The sequence below is a fragment of the Podarcis tiliguerta genome, assembly GCF_965153285.1.
Source record: "Podarcis tiliguerta genome assembly, chromosome: 10".
Lineage (NCBI taxonomy): Eukaryota > Metazoa > Chordata > Lepidosauria > Squamata > Lacertidae > Podarcis > Podarcis tiliguerta.
In genome coordinates, this window is record NC_139543.1 from 69,021,246 (window position 1) to 69,044,649 (window position 23,404).

Sequence of the window (23,404 nt, forward strand, 5' to 3'; positions counted from 1 at the left end):
GGAAAGAAATCAGATCCTGCAGGGCCCTGGTCTCATGAGACAGTGTTCCACCAAGTCGGGGCCAGTGTTGAAAAGGCCCTGGCTCTGGTTGAAGCTAATCTAACTTCCTTAGGGCCCGGGATCACTAGGGTGTTGTTATTTATGGACCTTGAGGCTCTCTGTGGGGCATACCGGGAGATGAGCAGGCATGAGGACCTAATCTGGTTTGGGATCACACCAGCAGTGGGTGGGGGGAGTGTTTAAACCCCTTAACCCGCCCCCTCCACAATGCCTGGGTCCAAATTGAGGCTGCTGTGCTTGATTTTTTAAAAACCAAGTTGTGCTGTTGCGTCTAGTTTGGCTCTTATATTCATTAACACAGTGTTCCCCAAACATACAGTAATTGCATATTCCTTTTTGGGAGTTTAGTCTTACCAGTATACCCCTTATTGAATGCTGGTGATTTGGGAGTAGTTCTAATAATACTATTTTGAAATTGAAATACTTTATTCTCACTTGTACAACTTGTATACAGTGAGATTGCACGAGCACCCCCCACTCAGCGCTCTTAGTCTTAATTCCCCTCGTTTACTGATGCACACCCACCAAACCCAAAAGTCAGTTGCCCTGTTGTTATCTTTTCATTGGGCAGCCTAACAGCCCATGGATAGAAGCTGTTCTTTACCCTGTTGGCGCGACTAATCATGCTTCTATATCTTCTGCCTGAGGGTAGGAGATCAAGAAAGTGCCGGCCAGGGTGTGAATCATCCCTGAGGATTTTCCTCACTCTCCTGAGGCAACGTTCTTCCGCTGTTTCATCCAGTGGATTCACGGGACGGCCCATAATATCTTGTGCTGTATTCACCACCCTCTGTGGGCGCTTCCTATCAGTTGATGTCAAACCAGTGTACCACACTGTGATGCAGTATGAAAGGACACTTTATATTGTGGACCGGCAGAAGGAAATCATCAGATGTTGATTGACATTGTTCTTCCGCAATACTTTGTCTCGACTAGTTCAAATACAATCTCTCTCTCTCTCTCTCTCTCTCTCTCTCACACACACACACACACACACACACACTATAAGTTATGTTATGATAAAGAAATTCTGCCATTTACCCTTTGAAATCCTTTCGCATCCCTGCTGGGATGTGTGCAGCACACTCTGGAAAACACTGCATTAGTGTCCTGCACTTCCCTGCATTTCTGTGCAATCATGAGGACTAGGTACTTGTAATGAAAGCCAAATTCTGTGTTGGAATGGCACACTTGGCGCAGGCCAGTCATCGCCCCAGGTGGTGACAAATTGTAAAAGTATCACTCCTGCTTTTCAGACCTGCCTTATGTCTTTTCACGACTTGTAAGGAATTCAAGTTGACCTCTCACTCCTGTGCCTAGTGTCCTGAGGAGCCATATGTGGAAGCTCTCTTACTCTGCACCCCCTCTGAAATATACTCGGAGTCGAGAGTGGATTTCATGCTCTTTATTCAGCTCATAGTGGTGAGGAGGAATGGAAGTTCCCCCAGAATGTTTGCTTTACCTACATTATTTACACAATGGGCCCCACGTGATTGGCTAATTCCGGGATTCTCCTGTAGGCCAATCAGGTTGCGGATTCACTTCCACCTGGAGCTGGATTGGGTGGCTCCTGTGGACCAATCAGACTGCTGCATTCTGAATCCTATTATTCTAGGACCAATCAGACTGCTGCATTTTGGATCCTATTCAACTCAGTACATAACACCCTCCTTACCTGAGGATTGCCACTCACTGTGAGTTTAGAGTGTCTGAGAACCTTGAGGCTGCCACTGACGTTGAAACTCAAAAATTGTCACTACCCTACTCAGAAGCCATTTCTCTTTTAAAAAAACCACAAAAATGCACTTGGTGCGGACGTGCAAGAGGTTAACCAAGCAGGTTAACCTGTAAATCCCATTGTGTTCAATGGGATTTACTGCTTAGTAAGGGTGCCTAGAATTTGTTAATTTTTCATTTCAATGGAAACCTTCTAAAAACATTACCTTTGGGGCTTGGCTTTTTCTAGCCGTTTGTAGCACTGTTTTCGTTTAGATGGCTTGATGGCAGGAACCCTCAATTGTGACAAGAGGAGACAGACCGTTGGTCAATTTTCCATGGCGATTACTGGGATTCTTGGAAAGAGTACAGTACTGGATCTCTGCCTGGCCCCGCAAGACATATCTACACGCTTTAAGAAAAGCACTTGCCCTGTATCACTTAACCTAGAATAATTATGCCTTTCAAGCAATGTATTCGGTGTCTCTAGATGGGAGATGTGCCAAAAATCCTTGTTAGCTGCAATTTATCTGGAGAGGGGTCTTAAGGGAAGAGGAAGTACAGTGCATACAAAGCACTATAGCTTTTTATACTCTACATTATTAAAGGTGCAATTATTAGGGAAAGGTTTCTGGAGGACATTCTTTTGTTCCTAAATCTTGATGTATGCAGGGGAAATAATGAATTTAGGTGATTCTCAGTTCTGGAAGGACACGGGTGGCGCTGTTGTCTGAACCACTGAGCCTAGGGCTTGCCAATTGGAAGGTTGGCGGTTCGAATCCCCGCGACGGGGTGAGCTTCCGTTGTTCAGTCCTAGCTCCTACCAACCTAGCAGTTCGAAAGCACGCAGTGCAAGTAGATAAATAGGTACCACTCCAGCGGGAATGTAAATGGCATTTCCGTGCACTGCTCTGGTTTCACCAGTCATGCTGGCCACATGACCCGGAAAAATTGTCTGCGGACAAACGCCGGCTCCCTCAGCCTGTAAAGCAAGATGCGCGCTGCAATCCCAGAGTTGTTCGTGACTGGACTTAACTGTCAGGGGTCCCTTTACCTTTTACAGTAGGGGAAGGGAGTTGGTTACCATCTTATGCTTTTTTCCCTGGCCGATTCAGGAATAAAAATCGGTGCAGTGCTTACTGTAACGTATTAGGCGGATGAAACATTTTAAGTGGGATAATCATGTCCCCGTCAGGCTTTTTGTGGGGGTCAAATGGGGTGCCCCCCATCTGTGCACTCCTGAGCTCACTGGGATTTCCCCCACTATTAAATAAGAGAGAATCAGTGTTTTGCCAAAAATTCGCCCCAAGGCGAATTCTTGCAGTACAAGAAAATATGCTCCAAAGTATCAGGTAAGTGGCTCCCATGTTTGAGAAATCTAAATGCTTATTTTGAGTCTAATTTCAGAAAGAGGTAGGGATCCCCGGGGGCTGCTGAAGATCTTTTGTGGATACCGCATGGTAGGTCTTGCCAGATGGGTGGGGTATAAATAATAAATTATTATTATTATTATTATTATTATTATTATTAAAGCCACAAAGTCTGCAGCTGCAGATACGAACCCGATGAGCCTCTGCTGAGATCAGATTTCAGGTTGAGCGGAAGAGGGCTTGGATGAAGAAACAGTCACGACCAGGCATAGGCAAACGGCCCTCCAGATGTTTTGGGACTACAACTCCCATCATCCCTGACCACTGGTCCTGTTAGCTAGGGATGATGGGAGTTGTAGTCCCAAAAACATCTGGAGGGCCGAGTTTGCCTATGCCTGGTCGTGACTGATCATTGAAACACGAATATGTTACTTTCAATAGTTTTTTGAAAACAGCAGCCCCACAAGGTCTGTCTCCAGCTGTAAGCCGAATTTAAATGTAAAAAAAGAAAAAGGAACAAGAATTATGAGCAAAGTTTTAAGTAAAGAGCTCGTTGTTGTTTAGTCGTTTAGTCGTGTCCACCTCTTCGTGACCCCCTGGACCAGAGCACACCAGGCACTCCTGTCTTCCACTGCCTCTCGCAGTTTGGTCAAACTCATGCTGGTAGCTTCGAGAACACCATCCAACCATCTCGTCCTCTGTTGTCCCCTTCTCCTTGTGCCCTCCATCTTTCCCAACATCAGGGTCTTTTCCAGGGAGTCTTCTCATGAGGTGGCCAAAGTCTTGGAGCCTCAGCTTCAGGATCTGTCCTTCCAGTGAGCACTCAGGGCTGATTTCCTTCAGAATGGAGAGGTTTGATCTTCTTGCAGTCCATGGGACTCTCAAGAGTCTCCTCCAGCACCAGAATTCAAAAGCATCAGTTCTTCGGCGATCAGCCTTCTTGATGGTCCAGCTCTCACTTCCATACATCACTACTGGGAAAATTAACTATACGGCAAAAGTATGTTGGCAAAAGTAAAGAGCTACTGGAAGCCAAAGGGTTTAATATTATTTAGTGGTTGGAGGGTATGACGTCATCCCACGTTTAAAATCCCACCCGCAGCTGCAAAAAGCAACTTCCCTCTTATTAGGGCCGCTGTCTCTTTAAGCAGCGCGCTGCTCGCTCGCTCGCTGCCCCTCCCATCAGCTGTATAAGGGGGCGTGGCTACAGCTGGGCGTGCCCTATGCAAATGAGGACCCGTACTTCCTCCTCTCGACGGCCGGCGTCGCCCGTCAGCTGTCTGAGGGAGAAGAGCGGGCGTGGCCCCGCCCACCTTTGACCGGCGGCCCCGCCAGCCAATGGCGCCGCAGAGAAGTAAGGCCTCGCGGGCGGGACTTCCTCCCCAGGGCCGCGAGCGTGTAGGCTGAGGTAAAGCGGCAGGAGAGGAGCTTACCCGGCCGCCGCCGCCGCCATGATCAAGAAGTTCGACAAGAAGGATGAGGAGTCGGGTAAGAAAGCCCCGGTGAAGGGTGGTCGGGCGCCGACCCTCAAGCTAGGCCCCGTTGCTAGGCAGGGTAGGCTGCCCCTTCCGCAGGTGGGCCGGAAGCCCCGTAGCGGCGCCGGAGGGCGCTTGCCCCGCCCACTGGCTCGGGACGGTTTAAAACGGTTTAAAAGGGGGGGGGGCGCGGGCGCTACCACTTCAGGACGAGGGAAAGGGGGGTGGAGATGGTAGTGTGAAGAGGCCCTTCTGGATCGTACCAAAGGCCTTTTTCAGGGGTGGGCCTTTCCAGGTTTTCCCCCTGGCACCCCCCTCCGAGGTGGCGCCTATGGTTCCTCCCATGCCCCATTTTCTCCTCACAACAACCCCGCGAGGTAGGTGAGGGCGCCTGAGGGGAATTTTGGCCATTAGGCTGCGGGCTTGGATGAAGGGCGCCCTGTGGAAAGTTATTTAAAACAGAACAAATAATGGTCTCCCGGCCCCGCGTCCAATACACAAGCGGCTCTTTCTTCCAATAATAATAATAACCACAACAACAAAATAACAATGTTTTATTGATTTTAGGTGTTTGTTTCCTGTTCAGGGACGTTTTTCATTTGTGACATCTTAGTGTAATTTTGGTCGTCTTTTTTTAAAAAATATTTTTTTAATTAGATTTTCCACAGTGATAACACAGACCACAAAGCAAAATGATACACAAAAAACAGAAAAAGAAAGGGGGGGGAGGGAACAATAAACAGATAAACAATATCAACAAACTTAATTCTTCACAAATCCAACCTTTTACGGACTTGGATGGAGGGCGCCCTGTGGAAAGTTATTTAAAACAGAACAAATAATGCTCCCCCGGCCCCGCGTCCAATACACAAGCGGCTATTTCTTCCAATAATAATAATAACAACAACAAAATAACAATGGTTTTATTGATTTTATGTGTTTGTTTCCTGTTCAGGGAGGTTTTGAATGTGTAACATCTTAGTATAATTTTGGTCTTTGTGGAAGCTGGCCAGAGTGGCTGGGGAAACCCAGCCAGATGGGCAGGGTACAAATAAATAATAATAATGGTAGTAATAATAATAATAGTTATCAATACACCAGGAGAGAGTTGCAAACCCAGTCAGATGGGCGGGGTACAAATTATTATTATTATTATTATTGTTATTATTATGTGTATTACAGTGGTACCTTGGTTCTTAAACTTAATCCGTTCCAGAAGTCTGTTCCAAAACCAAAGCGTTTCAAAACTAAGGCACGCTTTCCCGCAGAAAGTAATGCAAAATGAACTAATCCGACTTTTAAAAACAACAACAATAGTAATAATTTATTATTTATACCCCACCCATCTGGCTGGGTTTTCCCAGCCACTCTGGGCGGCTTCCAACAGAATAATAATAATATATTAATTATAGCCTTTATTAATTATTATAATTAATAATATATTAATTATAGCCTGTCCTTCTGGATGGGTTTCCCCAGCCACTCTGGGCGGCTTTCAACAGAATATTAAAATACAATAGTCTATTAAACATTAAAAGCTTCCCTAAACAGGGCTGCCTTCAGATGTCTTCTAAAAGTCTGATAGTTGTTTTTCTTTTTAACATATGGTGGGAGGGCGTTCCACAGGGCGGGCGCCACTACCGAGAAGGCCCTCTGCCTGGTTCCCTGTAACTTGGCTTCTCGCAGGGAGGGAACCTCCAGAAGGCCCTTGGAGATGGACCTCAGTGTCCGGGCAGAACGATCGGGGTGGAGACTTTCCTTCAACCCCTAAAACAGCCATTTAACATGAAATTTACTATGTAATGAGATCATTGATCCATAAAATGAAAGCAATAATCAATGTACTGTACTATAAAATAAATAAGACAGTATTGTAGATGATAAAAATTAAAATTACTAATATTTTCTTACCTGCGCGGATGATAGTCATTGTTTGGATGGGGGGCTTTTATCCATTTCCACAGTCACGCAATCAATTGGTAGCTGAACTGGGTTCCACACAATCACAAAAACTAATTAACTGAAAAAGCCCCAAAAACAAAAATGCAAAATAAACAGCAAAAACAAAAGCGCCAAACTTAATCCATTCCAGAAGTCCTTTTGACTTCCAAAATGTTCGAAAACCAAGGCACAGCTTCTGATTGGTGCAGGTGCCCTGGAAACAATAGCCGACAGCTGCATCGGATGTGCGGCTTCCGAAAAACATTCGAAAACCAGAACACTTCCGGGTTTTCAGAGTTTGAGAACCAAAGCATTTGAGAACCAAGGTACCACTGTATTTTATATCACAGCGGTTTGTAGCCAGCCTTGCCCAATGGTCACCCAAGCAGGGGCTGCATGAGAGGTTTGCCATTACATTGTGTGTTTTTGTGGTTTTTGTACTGTGAACCCCACACGATGTGCGCTTTGTAAATATTTATTTAAATAAAACAAGTAACAGTCTCCCAGTGCTCCAAGCCTAACACATAAGCAGCTATTTTTAAAATAATAATAAAATAGTAGTAATAAATTATTGTTGTTTGTTTAATTTTGCCACCTCTGTGTCCGTAAAGATGTATCACAGCAGTTAACAAACAATATTGGAAACATTAAAACCAGACAGTGACATAACGATTCCTGCGTTCCCTTGTGGTCCCTTCCAACTCTTAAGATTCTGTGATTCTGTAAATCAAAGACAGACAACAGCAGACCGACGTGGGTGGGTGGGTGTGCTGTTAATCGCCTGCATGTTTATTAAATAGGTATACAAGCAAACATATGTAACTTAAGAAAAAAGGAACACGGAAACAGGGAGGGGGGAATAGAGTTTCCCGTTTACAGTGGCTGACAATTTGCATTCAGGAGTTTGAAGAGAAGGGGGAAAGGATGGAAAGAATTACAGCACAGGTCACTTCCTTGCAAAAAAAAAAAAAATACAAGTCCTGTAAATCTGTCAAAGAAATAAGGTACATCCATAAATTTGTGACTTCCAGGGAGGCGGGCAAGCAGCAGTTTCTTATAAGTTTAGTATGGCAGTTGCCCACACTTTGGCAATCCCTGCATTTTGCATTCAGGCAGGTTGCCTTCACTGTACTCTTATCAGCTCCTGCAAAAACATTCCTGTTCAGACAAGCCTACTCAGATGCTTAGAAAATTCAGGTAATTTTAATCTGTTTTAGTAGGATTGTGAACCTTTCTTGGTTTTACTGTTTTACCTTTTGTAAACCGCTTTGAGGTTTTTCTTTTACCCTCAAGCGATGTGTAAGTTTTATGAAATAAATAAATAAGCCATGGCAGGTAAGGAGGCAGGTATTCTCGGCTTTCCCTGTCGGGCTCAGCATGCTTCTGATTTCCTGTTGTTGGAAATCACAGGTGGGGAAATTCTGTGGCACTCAGGCCCTGCTTGTGTGGGCTTCTCGAAAGTGGCATCTTGGCTGGCCAGGGTGAGGACAGGATGCTGGTCTTGAGTTGAGCCTTGGGCCTCATCCAGCTGCAGAGCTCTTCTCACGTTCCTTGCACACCATACTTGCTTTTTCGTTGCTGGACTACAACTCCCATCATCCCTTGCCAGTGGCCATGCATTAAGTTGCTTTAAATTGTTTTGAACATTGATTGAATTGTTGTAACCCACCCTGGGAATGTAGGGTGAAGGGCAGGTAATGAATTGTGGTACTAATACTGAATATAAGCCGCACCTTTAAAATTGATGGGGGGAAGAAAAAATACCTGAATATGTTATTGTTGTTGTTTAGTCGTGTCCAACTTTTCATGACCCCCTGGACCAGAACACGCCAGGCACTCCTGTCTTCCACTGCCTCCCGCAGTTTGGTCAAACTCATGCTGGTCTCTTCAAGAACACTGTCCCACCATCTCGTCCTCTGTCGTCCCCTTCTCCTTGTGCCCTCCATCTTTCCCAACATCAGGGTCTTTTCCAGGGAATCTTCTCATGAGGTGGCCAAAGTATTGGAGCCTTGCTGCTTCTGGCTGCGTACTGCGTGGGGGTGGAGTCAGAGGCCTTTCCTTTTCCTCGCTCTTTCCTTTTCCGGCCATAGGGAAGAGGACGGGGAACTACATGCTCCTGGCATTGTTTGCCCCATGCTCCTGGCTGCATACCGTAAGGTCGCAAATATAAGCCGCACTTTAACTTTTCACAGTTGGAATTTGGGGGGCAAAGTGAGGCTTATATTCAGGCCAATACGGTAATAGTAATGTTGGCTGGGGCGGATCGGAGTTGGAGTCCTACAATATCAGGGCAACAGGTTCTGTATCATTGGCTTCTTCCCTCAACACTCCTGTGGAGTTGTACAGTTCAGAGAAAGATCACTTGTGATGAGGCAAAGTATTTTTCAGGGGTATTCGTCCACTATTACTGACCTTCTCAGGAAGGTAAGTTTCTAGGGAAGCCCTGAGTTCCTCCGAACACAGTTTAAAAACGACATACAGAATTGTCATCAATGTATTTTGTGGCTGGCATCTGGTCCCCTGCCAACATTGTGTTTTGTTTTTCAGGTAGCGGCTCCAACCCCTTCCAGCATTTGGAAAAGAGTTCTGTCCTCCAGGAGGTATGACTACACCTTTCTATAAATTCCCCATTCCAGGATTTCCCAAACTTGGGTCTCCAGCTGTTTTTGGACTACAGTTCCCATCATCCCTGACCACTGGTCCTGCTAGCTAGGGATGATGGGAGTTGTAGTCCAAAAACAGCTGGAGATCCAAGTTTGAGAAACCCTGCCCTATAAGAGCTCTCTTTTTTGAAATCAAGTTTGGGATTTGCAGGCTAGAGTCTGTGGATGTCTAGGGCTCTGATTCTTTGGGGGGCCGCTGTAGGTCTACTGAGTCTCTGCAACTTCCCTTTCTGTGGCTGCCCAAGATGTTGCTGCACCTTCCTTTGGTATGTCTGGAAGCAGCTGGCGTCTCAACCCCAACCACCATGTTTCCTTAAAGAAAGATGGCAGCCTGAGCTGGAGAAATGGGTACATGGGATGGATAAGAGGGCGTGAACTAATTTATATGCATCTCGGGCTTGGACATGTGAACCACAACAATGAGTATGCCGTGGGATCATCAGCCATAGGGGTGCTATATGGGTGTCAGCCTTGTCTTATTGCACCTTGGGCATCTCTATACAATTGGGGTGTTGCCTGCCTGCATAGTTTCTAAAATATCTTGGAACAGGGATAAGTGATGTGTGGTGCAAGAAACCTCCCCTTTCTTGGAGACTCTAGAAACTGAATCCTTAATATAAAAAGATACCCTTGTGTGTGGAGACTTTGGGTCTTGGGTTATAACCTTGCATTGGCCGCTGAGCAGAGATGCTCTGAGGGCTCTTCCCAAAAGTAGAAGCAAGACCTTGCCAAGTGAAGCTTTCTGGGTTTATCTGTGATTAGAGCCAGAAGGAAATAGTGGGTTGTATCCAACAAAATAATACCATTAGTACAAGGGTTTATCTTTGTGCAATTTCCCTTCCCTCTCCTCTTGCACCAAATCTGCTCCAGAAGATTGAGAGCCCCCCCCCCCCCCCCCCGAACAGATTCAGGTAAAGGAAAAGAGGGAGAGGTTATTTTGTGCAGCCAGAGGTCCTTGCTGCATATTGGTTCCCGCCCCCCATTTTGTTGAAAAGGAATTTTAGGAAACTTCAGAATGAAAATTCCTAATATCCGTCTTTGTTGACTGCACAATTCCTGTTCCTTTTGCATAGGCGCGTATCTTTAACGAGACGCCCATAAATCCAAGAAGATGCCTGCATATACTTACCAAGATCCTCTACTTGCTGAACCAGGTAAGTGCAGCTGCTTTTGTGCAATTGAGCTGCAGCCTTTGGCTAATGAGGAAACTGTTAGAATTCCTGCTCCATGATTGCAGTCATGGGATTTTTGTCTGTCACATGATGTTGTATGTTTTGACTCCACAGAGTGGGAAGTGACAGAGACAGGATGTTTGTGTTACTGTGTTCCGTGAAGTGGGACTATTGTCCTTTCTTCTTTTTCTCTTTGCTGTCTGATGCTAGAAAAAGAGGGAGCCATGTTGCAGTGCTCCATGTGTGTTTATATGTACCGTATTTTTCGCCCTATAGGACGCACTTTTTCCCCTCCAAAAATGAAGGGGAAATGTGTGTGCGTCCTATGGGGCGAATGCAGGCTTTCGCTGAAGCCTGGAGAGCGAGAGGGGTCGGTGCGCACCAACCCCTCTCGCTCTCCAGGCTTCAGGAGAGCCGCAGCACCAGCCCCACAAGGTCGGGGGACAGCGGGGAGGCGGAACGCTGCCATCCCATTGTCTCCTGATGTGGTTTGGAGGCTGACGGCGGGCAGATGCATGCTTCTCCCCGCTGCCTGCCCCGCAAGCTCCGGGGACAGCGGGGAGGCGCAGCGCGTCTTCCCACTGTCCCCAGACCTGGTCTGCAGGCGGGCGGTGGGGAGAAGAGCGCTTCTCTCCACTGCCGGCCCCACAAGCGCCTGGGGGGGAAATAAATTTTTTTTTCTTTATTACCTCCCAAAAAACTTGGTGCGTCCTATGGGCCGGTGCGTCCTATGGGGCGAAAAATACGGTAAATAAAGTAGATTAGCCAAAAAGCTGAGTTGCTGAGGTCTGTTATGCAAGCTGCGCAAACTCTGCGGATCCCTAAGTGTGCCGATGTCTGTTGGCATCGGTCGCTGTGACGTTCAGGCAGAAGAAAGCTTTTGAAGCTCCCGAATGAAAGACCTAACTGTCAGGGGTCCCTTTACCTTTAACGCTTGATATAGTAATGCTCTCTTAAGCAGTTCACATGAGAACAAGAACAAATACGAACCAGAACATAAATCATTTCCTAAAAACTAGGTAAAGAGAAAACAGCACTGTATATCACACATAAAACTGCACAGTTTATAAAACAAACTTGCTAATTAAGAAGAGTTCGGAAAGGTTAATGGGTGGTGGATGGGGAGGTCAAGGCTGGGGCTTCCCTGCATTGGCAGATGAGAATCAGGGTCACATGGCAGAGAATCCCACTCAAGAGGCAAGCATTAAATCGTCCTGGGATCACCTGTGATGAGCATGGCTGAAAGTGATCTCTGGAGCTAAAAGCAGGTCTTAGTGGAACATTGTCAGCTTTTCATATACGCTGGCTTAATTTTTGTCACATATTAATTCGCTTCTCTCTAGGGTGAACATTTTGGAACAACAGAAGCCACAGAGGCCTTCTTTGCAATGACAAGATTGTTTCAGTCAAATGATGTAAGTTCCCAATGCTCCAAGAAAGGGGTTTCCCCTCTGCCTGTGTCTCTGGTTGCATAATGGGCTGTAGAGGATTTAAAAATATATATATTATTGTGTGGGATGCAAAGCAGCTTCATGACAGAACATTTCTGAATTTTGCAGAAAAATGTAAAAGGCAGCAGTACAGATTAGGTGGTGGTGGGAATTTGCTTCTTTTTTCTTGTGCTGGGATCCAATGTAGATCCTTTGGGACCAGTGTTATGTGGTCTTGGTGGCCGCTCCCAGTCACCAGTCTAGCTGCCGTTTCTGGATTAGCTATAGTTTCCGAGTCACCTTCAAAGGTAGCTCCACATAGAACACATTGCAGTAGTCCAAGCAGGAGATAACCAAGACATAAACCACTCTGGTGAGACAGTGCGCAAGCAGGCCAGGTTCACAGCCTGCATACCAAATGAAGCTGGTAGACAGCTGCCCTTGACACAGAATTAACCTGCACCTCCATGGACAGCTGTGAGTCCAAAATGACTCCCAGGCTGCGCACCTGGTCCTTCAGGGGCACAGTTACCCCATTCAGGACCAGGGAGTCCTCCACACCCACCCGCCCCCTGTCCCCCAGAAACAGTACTTCTGTGTTGTCAGGATTCAACCTCAATCTATTAGCCGCCATCCATCCTCCAACCGCCTCCAGACACTCACCCAGGACCTTCACCGCCTTCACTGGTTCTGATTTAAACGAGAGGTAGAGCTGGGTATCCTCATACCTTTGATGAAAGTTGGTGTTCCCATGGCTAACTTCCTGGGGGGTGACACTTACTGTTATCTTGCCCTTTCCACAGCAAACATTAAGGAGAATGTGTTACCTTACCATCAAAGAGATGGCCAACATTTCGGAGGATGTCATCATTGTCACTAGCAGGTACTGATGTTCTTGTTTCAGTGAATGGTGACTCTCGAGTCTTTCCCCGGGCATTTGGTTGGGTGTGGAGGATCTGGCTCCAGTCAGTAAGACTTAAGTCCCTCCTATCATGTTATGGTGTGAACTCTGTTGTGCCACCTCTAACCACCGTTTCATACACCTTGCAAAAACACTGAGTGCCCCTTGTGTTTGCTTCCTGATGAGTTGACTGACTGGTACAATATACGCCAGATGCAGTCCCTCCAGACATTGAGGGACTCCAAATCCCATCAGCCCCACCTAGCGTGGCCAGAGATAATGGGAGTTGCACTACAATAACAGCTAGAATGGTGCAGGTTTCACTTCCTTGATATTTGCAATTGCATCTTGGTCAAATGTAGACTTTACATTTTTATATGTGCGTTTACAGCCTCAGGGGGGGTGTTTCTAAAAATATAGGTGAACATAAGCTGCTGTAGGGGTAGGAAGTGTCTCACATTTAAACTGACCTGCTAGTGCCAGACAAAAGTGTGGTTGCCCCATTTTGAACCAATTGAAGCCTCCAAGCTTTCTTCAGGGGCTGCCCCAGAATTGAAGCCAAGTCCACCTGTTTTCTGCAAAAGGTCTGTGTTAACAGAAGCTTGTCTTAACTCTTCTAGCCTGACCAAAGACATGACTGGGAAAGAGGATGTGTACCGAGGCCCTGCTATCAGAGCCCTCTGTAGAATCACGGATGTAAGTATCAAATTCTTCAGCCATGAAAGGGGTCTTGCTATACCCATTTGTTTAAGTTTAGTGCTGTCTGTTTTCCAGCAAGAGTTGAATAATAATGTGATGATTACCATTATCCTGATGGTAACCTGGTTATCTGAGCTTTCATTGGCTGTTCCGCTTCCCCTACAGCTGTGCACAGACAGAAACAGGAGAGAGCAGTTTTATGAATGGGATTCTAATGGGTTTTCTCACCCACACAAATATCTGTACATACTAAGCTTGGCACATTAGCCCGTGTTGCCTACTTAACGTAGTACTACAATTTTGCTTTTTAAGGAATGTTTTTCCTAAAAGTTAAAACTTATTAAAACCAGCCAGGGTATAAATAATATGTTGTTGCTGTTGCTGTTACCACTGCCTGGTGTTATTTTTAAACAATAAATGGTAAGAAAGGGCCAGGGGGTGTTTCAGGAAGAATAGTGGGAGGCTGTGAAAAGAGTGATGGAAGAAAGTGCAGAGCCCAGAATCTTGACCTATTGAACGCTGGAGCTTTTTGCAGACACTGTTTCCATGCATGAGGTCTAGAAGCTTTTATTTTAAAACGGAAAGTGAGCTAGTTAGGAATCGATACCAGGTATCAGGTTCTGCCTGAACTTGGGAGAACAATCTCAAGAAGATAACATTCTCTGTGTTGGTATCTCTGGAGTCTCTCTGTGTTGGTACCTCTTGTTCTCTCTCTCTCTGGATTCCCAGGGCACCATGCTGCAGGCCATTGAGAGGTACATGAAGCAAGCCATTGTGGACAAAGTCCCCAGTGTCTCCAGTTCAGCGCTGGTGTCCTCCTTAGTAAGTGAAGGAATCTCTTTGCTGTCATCCGATTACATTCAGGGACTGGGCAGACCCGAGCAGCTCCGACTTGTCGATATCTTGGTAGCCAGGCCACCTTCTGCCTCTTTATTGACTTGGTCATGTTGCGCACTGTCTTCTGCTTTCTGGGTCCTTCCTGCCCTGTCCAATTTTGCAGCAAAGTGCTTTGCTGGGAACCACTGACATTCTCAATGCCTGGCTGGGGTTCCTGCCACCGTCCTCCTCCCTTGCTCCGGCAGTAATTCCAATTCCCCCTTGCTGCCCCAGCTTTGCAGGATTTTAAAATACGAGAAATAATCATCATAATAATAATTTATTATTTATACCCCACCCATCTGGCTGAGTTTCCCCAGCCACTCTGGGCGGCTTCCGATCAAGTGTTAAAAACAATAGAGCATTAAATATTAAAAACTTCCCTAAACAGGGCTGCCTTCAGATGTCTTTTAAAAAGAAGATAGCTGCTTATTTCCTTCACATCTGAAGGGAGGGCGTTCCACAGGGCGGGCGCCGCTACCGCGAAGGCCCTCTGCCTGGTTCCCTGTAACCTCAATTCTTGCAATGAGGGAACCGCCAGAAGGCCCTCGGAGCTGGACCTCAGTGTTTGGGCTGAACGATAGGGGTGGAGACGCTCCTTCAGGTAAACAGGACCGAGGCCATTTAGGGCTTTCAAGGTCAGCACCAACACTTTGAATTGTGCTCAGAAACGTAGAGGGAGCCAATGCAAATCTCTCAGGACCGGTGTTATGTGGTCCCGGCGGCCGCTCCCAGTCACCAGTCTAGCTGCCGCATTCTGGATTAATTGCAGTTTCCGAGACCTTCAAAGGTAGCCCCACGTAGAGCGCATTGCAGTAGTCCAAGCGGGAGATAACTAGAGCATGCACCACTCTGGCAAGACAGTCCGCAGGCAAGTAGGGTCTGAGCCTGCGTACCAGATGGAGCTGGCAGACAGCCGTCCTGGACACAGAATTAAGCAAACCCCAAAAGAAAACGTTGCCGACTAGTTGCTAAACCTCCTTCTCCACAGTTTACACATGAAGCTGCCTTATGCTGAGTTAGGCCCTTGGTCCATCTAGCTCAGTTCTTCCTACACTGACTGGCAGCACCTCTCCAGGGTTTCAGGTGGAGGACCTTCCCAGGCCTACCTGGAGATGCCAGGAATTGAACCTGGCACCTTCTGCATCCTAAGCAGATGCTCTACTGCTGAGCTACAGCTCTGGCATTCCCTAATCTTGGGTTTGCTAGAGTGATGCCTAGAATTGCCCTGGTGTCTATGAAGCCTCTGAACTGGCCCCATATTATTACAGTCACGCCTCATGTTACGTTTGCTTCATGTTACGTTCTTTCAGGTTACATCCTGCGGCGACCCGGAAGTACTGGAAAGGGTTACTTCCGAGTTTCGCCGCTCGCGCATGCGCAGACGTGCAAAATGACGTCATGCGCAGAAGCGGCAATTCGCAACCCGCGCATGCGCAGACTCACCGCTGGGGGTTGCACTCTTTTCATGTTGCGAACGGTCCTCCAAAATGGATCCCATTTGCAACCAGAGGTGCCACTGTATGAATAATAATTTTATTATTTTTATCCTGCCCATATGGCTGGCTTGCACCAGCTACTCTGGGCGGCTTCCAACATATATAAAAACGTAATTTAAAAACTTTCCAGTACAGGGCTGCCTTCAGCTGTCTTCTAAAAGTTGTGTAGTTCTTCATCTCCTTGACATCTGATGGGAGGGTGCCACTGCTGAGAAGGCTCTCTGCCTCTCCACCCTCCCCATAAAGATGAAAAAGGAACTTGAAAGAGGAGCGTTTTTCCACACTTCCTCTTTCAGCTCTATGTGCTTTTTGAAGGTCTGGTGCATCCCCTACTTTTGGGACGGCAGCACTCAGGTGACCTACTCCAGAAAAGCCTTCCTAAAGTGTAATCATTGTCCTTCTGATCTCTTCAGCCACAGTAATATGCTACTGGGTTTAAACTACCTGCTAAACAGGTTGGTACCCGCTAAACTTGGTTGGTGCCAGGATAGGAGCAGGGCTAGTGTTATTGATTCTCGGCCATTATTTCCAGCACATGATGAAGATCAACTATGATGTGGTCAAACGGTGGATCAATGAAGCCCAGGAGGCTGCTTCCAGTGACAACATCATGGTGCAGGTACGATGCTTCCGCCTTCCTTGAATACATGCTTTTGGCACTGCAGGTGGTTTGAATTGGCTTTGTGCAGTTGTAATACATGATGTGGTTAAATAACTCCCCCCCCCCCCTTTCCAGAGGAGTCTGTGCATTAGTCTGCTGCAGCAAATACAGCCGTATCTTGGTTTTAGAACGCCTTGGTGCTCTGACGTTTTGGCTTCCAAATGCGCAAACCCAGAAGTGACTGTTGCGGTTTGTGAACTATTTTTGGAAGCCGAACATCCAACAGGGCTTCCCATTGGCTTCAGGGGCTTCCTGCAGCCAATCAGAAGGCGCGTTTTGGTTTCCGAACATTTTGGAAGTCAAACGGACTTCCGCAACAGATTCCAAGGTATGACTGTATTCCTGCGGCACCTTAAAGAGTATAACACATTTTATGATAGCATAAGCTTTTGTGGATTGAGCCTATTTGTATAAGTACTTCAGAGTAGCTTCATTTGAAAAAGCAATCATATTTAGTTATATTTAGCACAACAGTAATCATGGATTTATTTGCTCCCCCCCCCCCCATTATTTCCCCCCTGACCTGCCAGTACCATGCCTTAGGGCTGCTCTACCACCTTCGGAAGAACGACCGCCTCGGTGTTTCCAAGATGCTGAATAAATTCACTAAATCTGGGCTGAAATCCCAGTTTGCATACTGCATGCTGATTCGGATTGCCAGCCGGCTGCTGAAAGAATCTGAGGAGGGGTAAGCCTGTTTGTTTGCCAGGGCTTTTAGCAGAACAGCCGTACTCAATCCCTGCAGCACCGTAAAGGTGCAAATAGAGTCCATTTCAGACTTTCTCTCTATGGCTTCAAGGTCCTCAGGAGATATTGAAGCTGCTGGGTTGTGTTGTGCTCAGGGCTGCATTTGAGGACACGGCAACCTGGGATTGTAGCTGCAATTTCGGAGAGCAGCAGCTCTCAATTCTGACAAATCCATAAAGGCAATTTCCTTTCTCTCTGGCAGGCATGACAACCCGCTGTTTGATTTCATTGAAAGCTGCCTGCGGAACAAACACGAGATGGTCATTTACGAGGCTGCCTCCGCCATCATCCATCTCCCAAACTGTACAGCCAGGGAACTGGCACCAGCTGTCTCAGGTGAGCTTCAGGAAGGCATGACCTTCACTGAGAGCAGTTTCCCCCATCCTGGTGCCTCCAGATGTTTTGGACTACAACTCCCATCAGCCTAGCAGGGGCTGATGGGAGTTGTAGTCCAAAACATTGGAAGATCGGGAGAGGCTGATATGGCAAGTATTTCCAAAGGGCAGATATGGCTGCTGGCTACCGGGGAGAATGAATCTCAAGTGTCTTTCAGCTTGCTCTCATCCACCTAAAGTTGGAAGGGGCTGAGATTATTGTTCCCTCTGTCCTAGTGCTGGCTGCTCTGGCTTGCACTCCTATTCAGCAGTTGTCAGGGACTGGCCATAGGCGGTTCTCAACCTGTGGGTCCCCAGATGTTGTTGGACTACAACTCCCATCACCCCTGAGCTCTGGCCTTGCTAGCTAGGGGTGATGGGAGTTGTAGTTCAACAACATCTTGGGGACCCACAGGTTGAGAAAGGCTGTCCTAGGACCTGGGCGCACAGAGCGGTAAAAGTTCCTGGGATTGTGCCCCCACACGTGAATTCCTTTTTGTTTCAGTGCTCCAGCTTTTCTGTAGTTCTCCCAAGCCTGTCCTGAGATACGCCGCAGTCAGGACCCTCAATAAGGTAAGCATTTCCAAGGCACTTTGCACATCCTAGAATTATCCGAAACAGGTGACTTGTCAGACTGCTCCAGTAGGTTTTTACTGTTTTCCTCCCCCTCCCTGCAAGGTGAGAAGGGGGCAGTGGGCCTGTCGCTGGTCTTTGTGGGCTGGGGGGGGGGGGAATAAGATTTTTTCCCTTGATTTCCCCCGCTAAAAACTAGGTGTTCCCTATGGTCCGGTTCTCCTTATGGAGCAAAAAATACGGTATGCTGCTTATGCAAGCCAAAATACTATGTAAAATCCAGCAGTTTCAAAACAGAACACAGAGGGGTGCAATTCTTAAGAATCAAGAGAAGCTGGTCTCAGCAGCGGGTGTCTCACCTTCCTATTCACTGGACCCCTGAACCGCTGCCGTACGATTCTTCCATTCTGTAAGTTGTTGTGGGTTGCCAACGTCCGACTGCCCTTCCAGGTGGCGATGAAGCACCCGTCAGCAGTAACCGCCTGCAATTTGGACCTGGAAAACCTGATCACGGATTCGAACCGCAGCATTGCCACCCTGGCCATCACCACCCTCCTGAAGACGGGGAGCGAGAGCAGCGTGGACAGGCTCATGAAGCAGATCTCGTCCTTTGTGTCCGAGATCTCGGACGAGTTTAAGGTGAGGCGATTTCCCATCTGCCCTTCCGCCTGCAGAGTTCTTAGGCGGAAGGAGTTCCTAGATGGCAGGGCAACCTTCGTCTCCCTGGGGTTGGTCAGCGGTCCTGGGCTAGGTGAGGACAGGAATCAAAGCTTTTCAGAATCTACAATAAGAGAACACTTGTAGTTGGTGAGCCCAGCCAAAATTCAGCATTACAGTGGTACCTCGGGTTAAATACTTAATTCGTTCCGGAGGTCCGTTCTTAACCTGAAACTGTTCTTAACCTGAAGCACCACTTTAGCTAATGGGGCCTCCTGCTGCCGCCGCGCTGCTGGAGCACGATTTCTGTTCTCATCCTGAAGCAAAGTTCTTAACCCGAGGTACAATTTTTGGGTTAGCGGAGTCTGTAACCTGAAGCGTATGTAACCTGAAGGGTATGTAACCCGAAGTACCAGTCTAAACAAAACCAAGGATCGTTTGGGAACCAGAATACAGTGGAACCTCGGAAGCCGAATGCCTGCAAACTCAAACATTTTGGCTCCTGAACGATCAAAAACCAGAAGTGATTGTTCTGGTTTTCAAATGATTTTTGGAACCTGTACGTCTTCCGCAACTTCTGATTGGCTGATTGGACGCTCCTGCAGCCAATCGGAAGCCGCGCCTTGGAAGTTGAACATTTTGGAAGTCGAATGGACTTCTGGAACGGATTCCGTTCGACTTCCAAGGTACGGCTGTATTGTTTTTGTTGTATGAAATCATTTATTTCCTGCCATTCAGCCCTCGCAAGGCCCAAGTGGGGCAAAGTGGAATCAAGGCTGTCCAGGGCCTGTAGAGATCTTTGCTGGAATGCAGGTACTGATGCCCTTCACTCAAACCTTGTGCTCCTCTTGCCTTAACAGGTGGTGGTGGTCCAAGCCATCAGTGCCCTGTGCCAGAAGTACCCGCGGAAACACAGCGTCATGATGACCTTCCTCTCCAACATGCTCCGGGATGACGTAGGTTGTGTTGCCTGCCTTGTGTCGGGCAACTGGCAAACCATATCGGCATCCCACTCATATTTTGGTGAAATACAGTTAATGTATCCAGTATATATTTTCATGCATACCAGTGTCGTAGCGTGGGTTGTCAGCACCCGGGGCAAGGCAAGTAATTTGCGCCCCCTAACCCGTGGATTTGCGCCCCCTAACCCTAACCCCCAGATGTTGCGCCCGGTGTGGCCGGCCCCCCCTGCACCACCCATGCTACGCCACTGATGCATACTAAAAGTTTGCTCTTGATGTGAAGTTGCCACAGTGTGACGTTGATCCAGTATTTCTTTATCATGTATCTTTTCCCAAAGAGGTCAGGTTGGAGGAACCTCACATGCTTGAGACCTCCTGCTTTTGGTATAAGCCTAGGACGGGAAGGTCATGGTGGAGTTTACTAAGTAGGGCTTGTGGCCAGAGCAAACATACTAGCCTTTGAACAATCTGAAAATCAAGGATGTTCCTTTTAGTCCCTGTAAAGTTTCGTTTTTCCTGGTTATCTGTTACACTAGATTATCTGCTGCACAAGAACAAAGGAATTTAGATACTGTTTCACCACGGACAGCTAAAAGTCCATGAAGCCTCCCTCCCTCTTTCTCTCTCTTGCACGCTCTGTGTGTGTGAATCATTGTTGTTAGCACAGCGGAAACTCAGCATTCAGAGCCTGCAAGTAGCTGGCAAAGAAAAATATTCTGTGCTAGTAAACCTCAGATCTTTCCCTTTGGGAGCGTGTTTAATGCAGAAATGATGGGTAAACGTTGCATTCTGGCATTTTTACTTGTGATAAATGTGATGGTGGGAACTGGGCTTTCAGAGGCCGTTCCAGACCATCCCTCTTCCTAGTCCCTTCCTGTGGCACTTGTGGCTGGTCACGGTTGGCTCACATACCAATTTTCCCTGTTCCTGCTTTGGGACTCGTTTCTATGACTTAGAATCGGCCAAACAACACTTGACAAATTTTGGTCACCTCGTTGGTTTGGCACATGGACAAAAAATGAAGTTTTTTTTTTAAAAAAAAACCAACAATGAATTTAGTTTTGCCTCCTTCCTTCTCATTCGTTTTTGTCATTATTTTCTTATTTGTTAGGGCAAGAATTTCTCTGCTCTTTTTGTTTGATTCTTGCCCCCATGTTTCCATTTTTTAAAAAACCCCATTGCGAACAGCAAGTTGCTCTTGTGCTTGCAATGTGGAAGTCCCTAAGATGGTGTCCATAAAGTGTGTTCCTCAGTTGATTAAGTGCATTTGGGAATAGGATCTAAGCTTGATGGATGTCTGAGCTAGGCTGGTTTTCCAAGCCCCCTTTGACTCATGCATTTGGGAATAGGATCTAAGCAGGATGGATGGATGTCTGGGCTAGGCTGGTCTTCCAAGCCCCCTTTGACTCATGCATTTGGGAATAGGATCTAAGCAGGATGGATGGATGTCTGGGCTAGGCTGGTCTTCCAAGCCCCCTTTGACTCATGCATTTGGGAATAGGATCTAAGCAGGATGGATGGATGTCTGGGCTAGGCTGGTCTTCCAAGCCCCCTTTGACCCATGCATTTGGGAATAGGATCTAAGCAGGATGGATGGATGTCTGGGCTAGGCTGGTCTTCCAAGCCCCCTTTGACTCCTGCTTTTCCTCCCCCTCCGCAGGGTGGCTTTGAGTACAAGCGAGCCATCGTCGACTGCATCATCAGCATCATCGAGGAGAACCCAGAGAGCAAGGAATCCGGCTTGGCCCACCTCTGCGAGTTCATTGAAGACTGCGAGCACACGGTGCTGGCCACCAAGATCCTCCACCTGCTTGGCAAGGAAGGGCCCAGGACTCCCTCCCCTTCCAAGTACATCCGATTCATTTTCAACAGGGTGGTGCTGGAAAACGAAGCTGTGAGGGCCGGTGAGTTGGCAGACTCCAGACCTGTCTTTGCTACGTAGCCAAGAAGGGGAAGGGAGCAGGTCTTCCCTGGGGGATGCTGCCGTGAATGGGGCCTTTGGGTCCACCTGGCGTCATCCCAGAGTTGAATACGTGCCCCAGATCCTTTAGCTTAGCAAGACTGTAGGAGGCCCAGGTACTGCTGTGTAAAGATAAGCTTAGCTTTTTGTTGGGAAGGCTAAGGGAGCAAGATGCCAAGCTTCAGTCGTGAATTTTAAAGGTGAGGAGTTGTTGCTGTCTTTTATTAGATTTATATATAGTGGTACCTCGGGATGCGAACTGGATCTGTTCCGGAGCCCCGTTCGCATCCCGAACAGAAAGTAAGACGCGTCTGCACGTGCGCGGTTGCGTTTCGCCGCTTCTGCACATGCACGTGGCATCATTTTGACTGTCTGCACACGCGCAAGCAGCGAAACCCAGAAGTAATGCACTCTGCTACTTCCGGGTTGCTGCGGAGCACAACCCGAAAGCGCTCAACCTGAGGTATGATGCGGGTGGCGCTGTGGGTTAAACCACAGAGCCTAGGGCTTGCCGATCAGAAGGTCGGCGGTTGGAATCCCCGTGAAGGGGTGAGCTCCCGTTGCTCGATCCCTGCTCCTGCCCACCTAGCAGTTCGAAAGCACGTCAAAGTGCAAGTAGATAAATAGGTACCGCTCTGGCAGGAAGGTAAACAGCGTTTCAGTGCGCTGCTCTGGTTCGCCAGAAGCGGCTTAGTCATGCTGGCCACATGACCCGGAAGCTGTACTCCGGCTCCCTCGGCCAGTAAAGCAAGATGAGTGCCGCAACCCCAGAGTCGGCCACAACTGGACCTAATGGTCAGGGGTCCCTTTACCTTTACAACTGTACCATCCTTCATCAAAAGACCTCAGGGCGGTTCACAAGATAAAAACACAATAAATAGTTAAAACAAAAGCAACAAAACAACAGCCTGTCGCCTGAAGATATGTAATGAAAGTGGCAGGCGAGCAGTCCTGCGGAGAGCATCCCACAAATGGGGAGCCGCAGCAGAAAAGGCCCTGTTCTCATGTTGCCACCCTCTGGACCTTTCCAGAAGGAGGCACATGAAGAAGGGCCTTAGATGATGAACACAGAGTCCAAATTGGTTTATTTGAGGAAAGGCTGTCCTCAAGGTATTAAGTGTGCAAGCCTGTGTAGAGAGACCTAAAGCAACCACAGGATAATAACTTACTGATCCAGATAAGTATCAGCAAGAATTTGAGGAAGACGAAATCAGCAATCTTTCTAAATACCGGTTGCTGGAAACCACAGGAGAAGAGAATGCTCTTGTCCTCAAATCCTGCTTGTGGTGCTGGACTAGACAGGCCGTTGGCCTCATCCAGCAACCAGGCTGTTCTTACGTTCCTATGCAAACTCCCAGTGAATAGGCAATCTTATCTGGGTTACTAGGTTCTTTGGGGTATTCGGCCACTGTGAGAAGAGGATGCGGGACTCGGTGGGCCATTGGCCTGATCCAGCATGCTCTTCTTTTGTTCTTATACAAATGAGAGAGGTCTTGGAGGCAACCTGGTCCAAGCTTGCTTTAAATAGACAGGAATAGTGGGTGCTGCCTTATACCAAATCCATCTACCTCCATACTGTCAGCAGTGACTGTCCAGCATTTTAGATGAGAGTCTCTCCCAGCCCTACCTGCATGTGCCAAGGATTGAACCTGGGACCTTCTGCAGGAA

General features: G+C 47.5%; 1 protein-coding gene across 2 annotated transcripts in view; it reads left to right on the plus strand.

Moving 5' to 3' along the window:
- Window positions 1–4,374: 4,374 nt before the first annotated feature.
- COPG2 (COPI coat complex subunit gamma 2) overlaps window positions 4,375–23,404 on the plus strand; it is a 42,545-nt gene continuing 23,515 nt past the window's right edge. Inside the window, exons 1-14 of one of the 2 annotated variants that reach the window (XM_083401919.1) lie at window positions 4,375–4,634; window positions 9,110–9,162; window positions 10,299–10,379; window positions 11,741–11,812; window positions 12,631–12,710; window positions 13,349–13,424; window positions 14,157–14,249; window positions 16,335–16,421; window positions 16,994–17,151; window positions 17,413–17,546; window positions 18,090–18,157; window positions 18,608–18,796; window positions 19,675–19,770; window positions 21,437–21,680. In XM_083401919.1, coding sequence (XP_083258045.1) covers window positions 4,598–4,634; window positions 9,110–9,162; window positions 10,299–10,379; window positions 11,741–11,812; window positions 12,631–12,710; window positions 13,349–13,424; window positions 14,157–14,249; window positions 16,335–16,421; window positions 16,994–17,151; window positions 17,413–17,546; window positions 18,090–18,157; window positions 18,608–18,796; window positions 19,675–19,770; window positions 21,437–21,680 — 1,468 coding nt within the window. In that variant the 5' untranslated portion in view covers window positions 4,375–4,597. Of the gene's footprint in view, window positions 4,635–4,905; window positions 4,999–9,109; window positions 9,163–10,298; window positions 10,380–11,740; window positions 11,813–12,630; window positions 12,711–13,348; window positions 13,425–14,156; window positions 14,250–16,334; window positions 16,422–16,993; window positions 17,152–17,412; window positions 17,547–18,089; window positions 18,158–18,607; window positions 18,797–19,674; window positions 19,771–21,436; window positions 21,681–23,404 lie in introns of those variants that run through there. The other variant, XM_083401918.1, reaches the window with a different exon arrangement.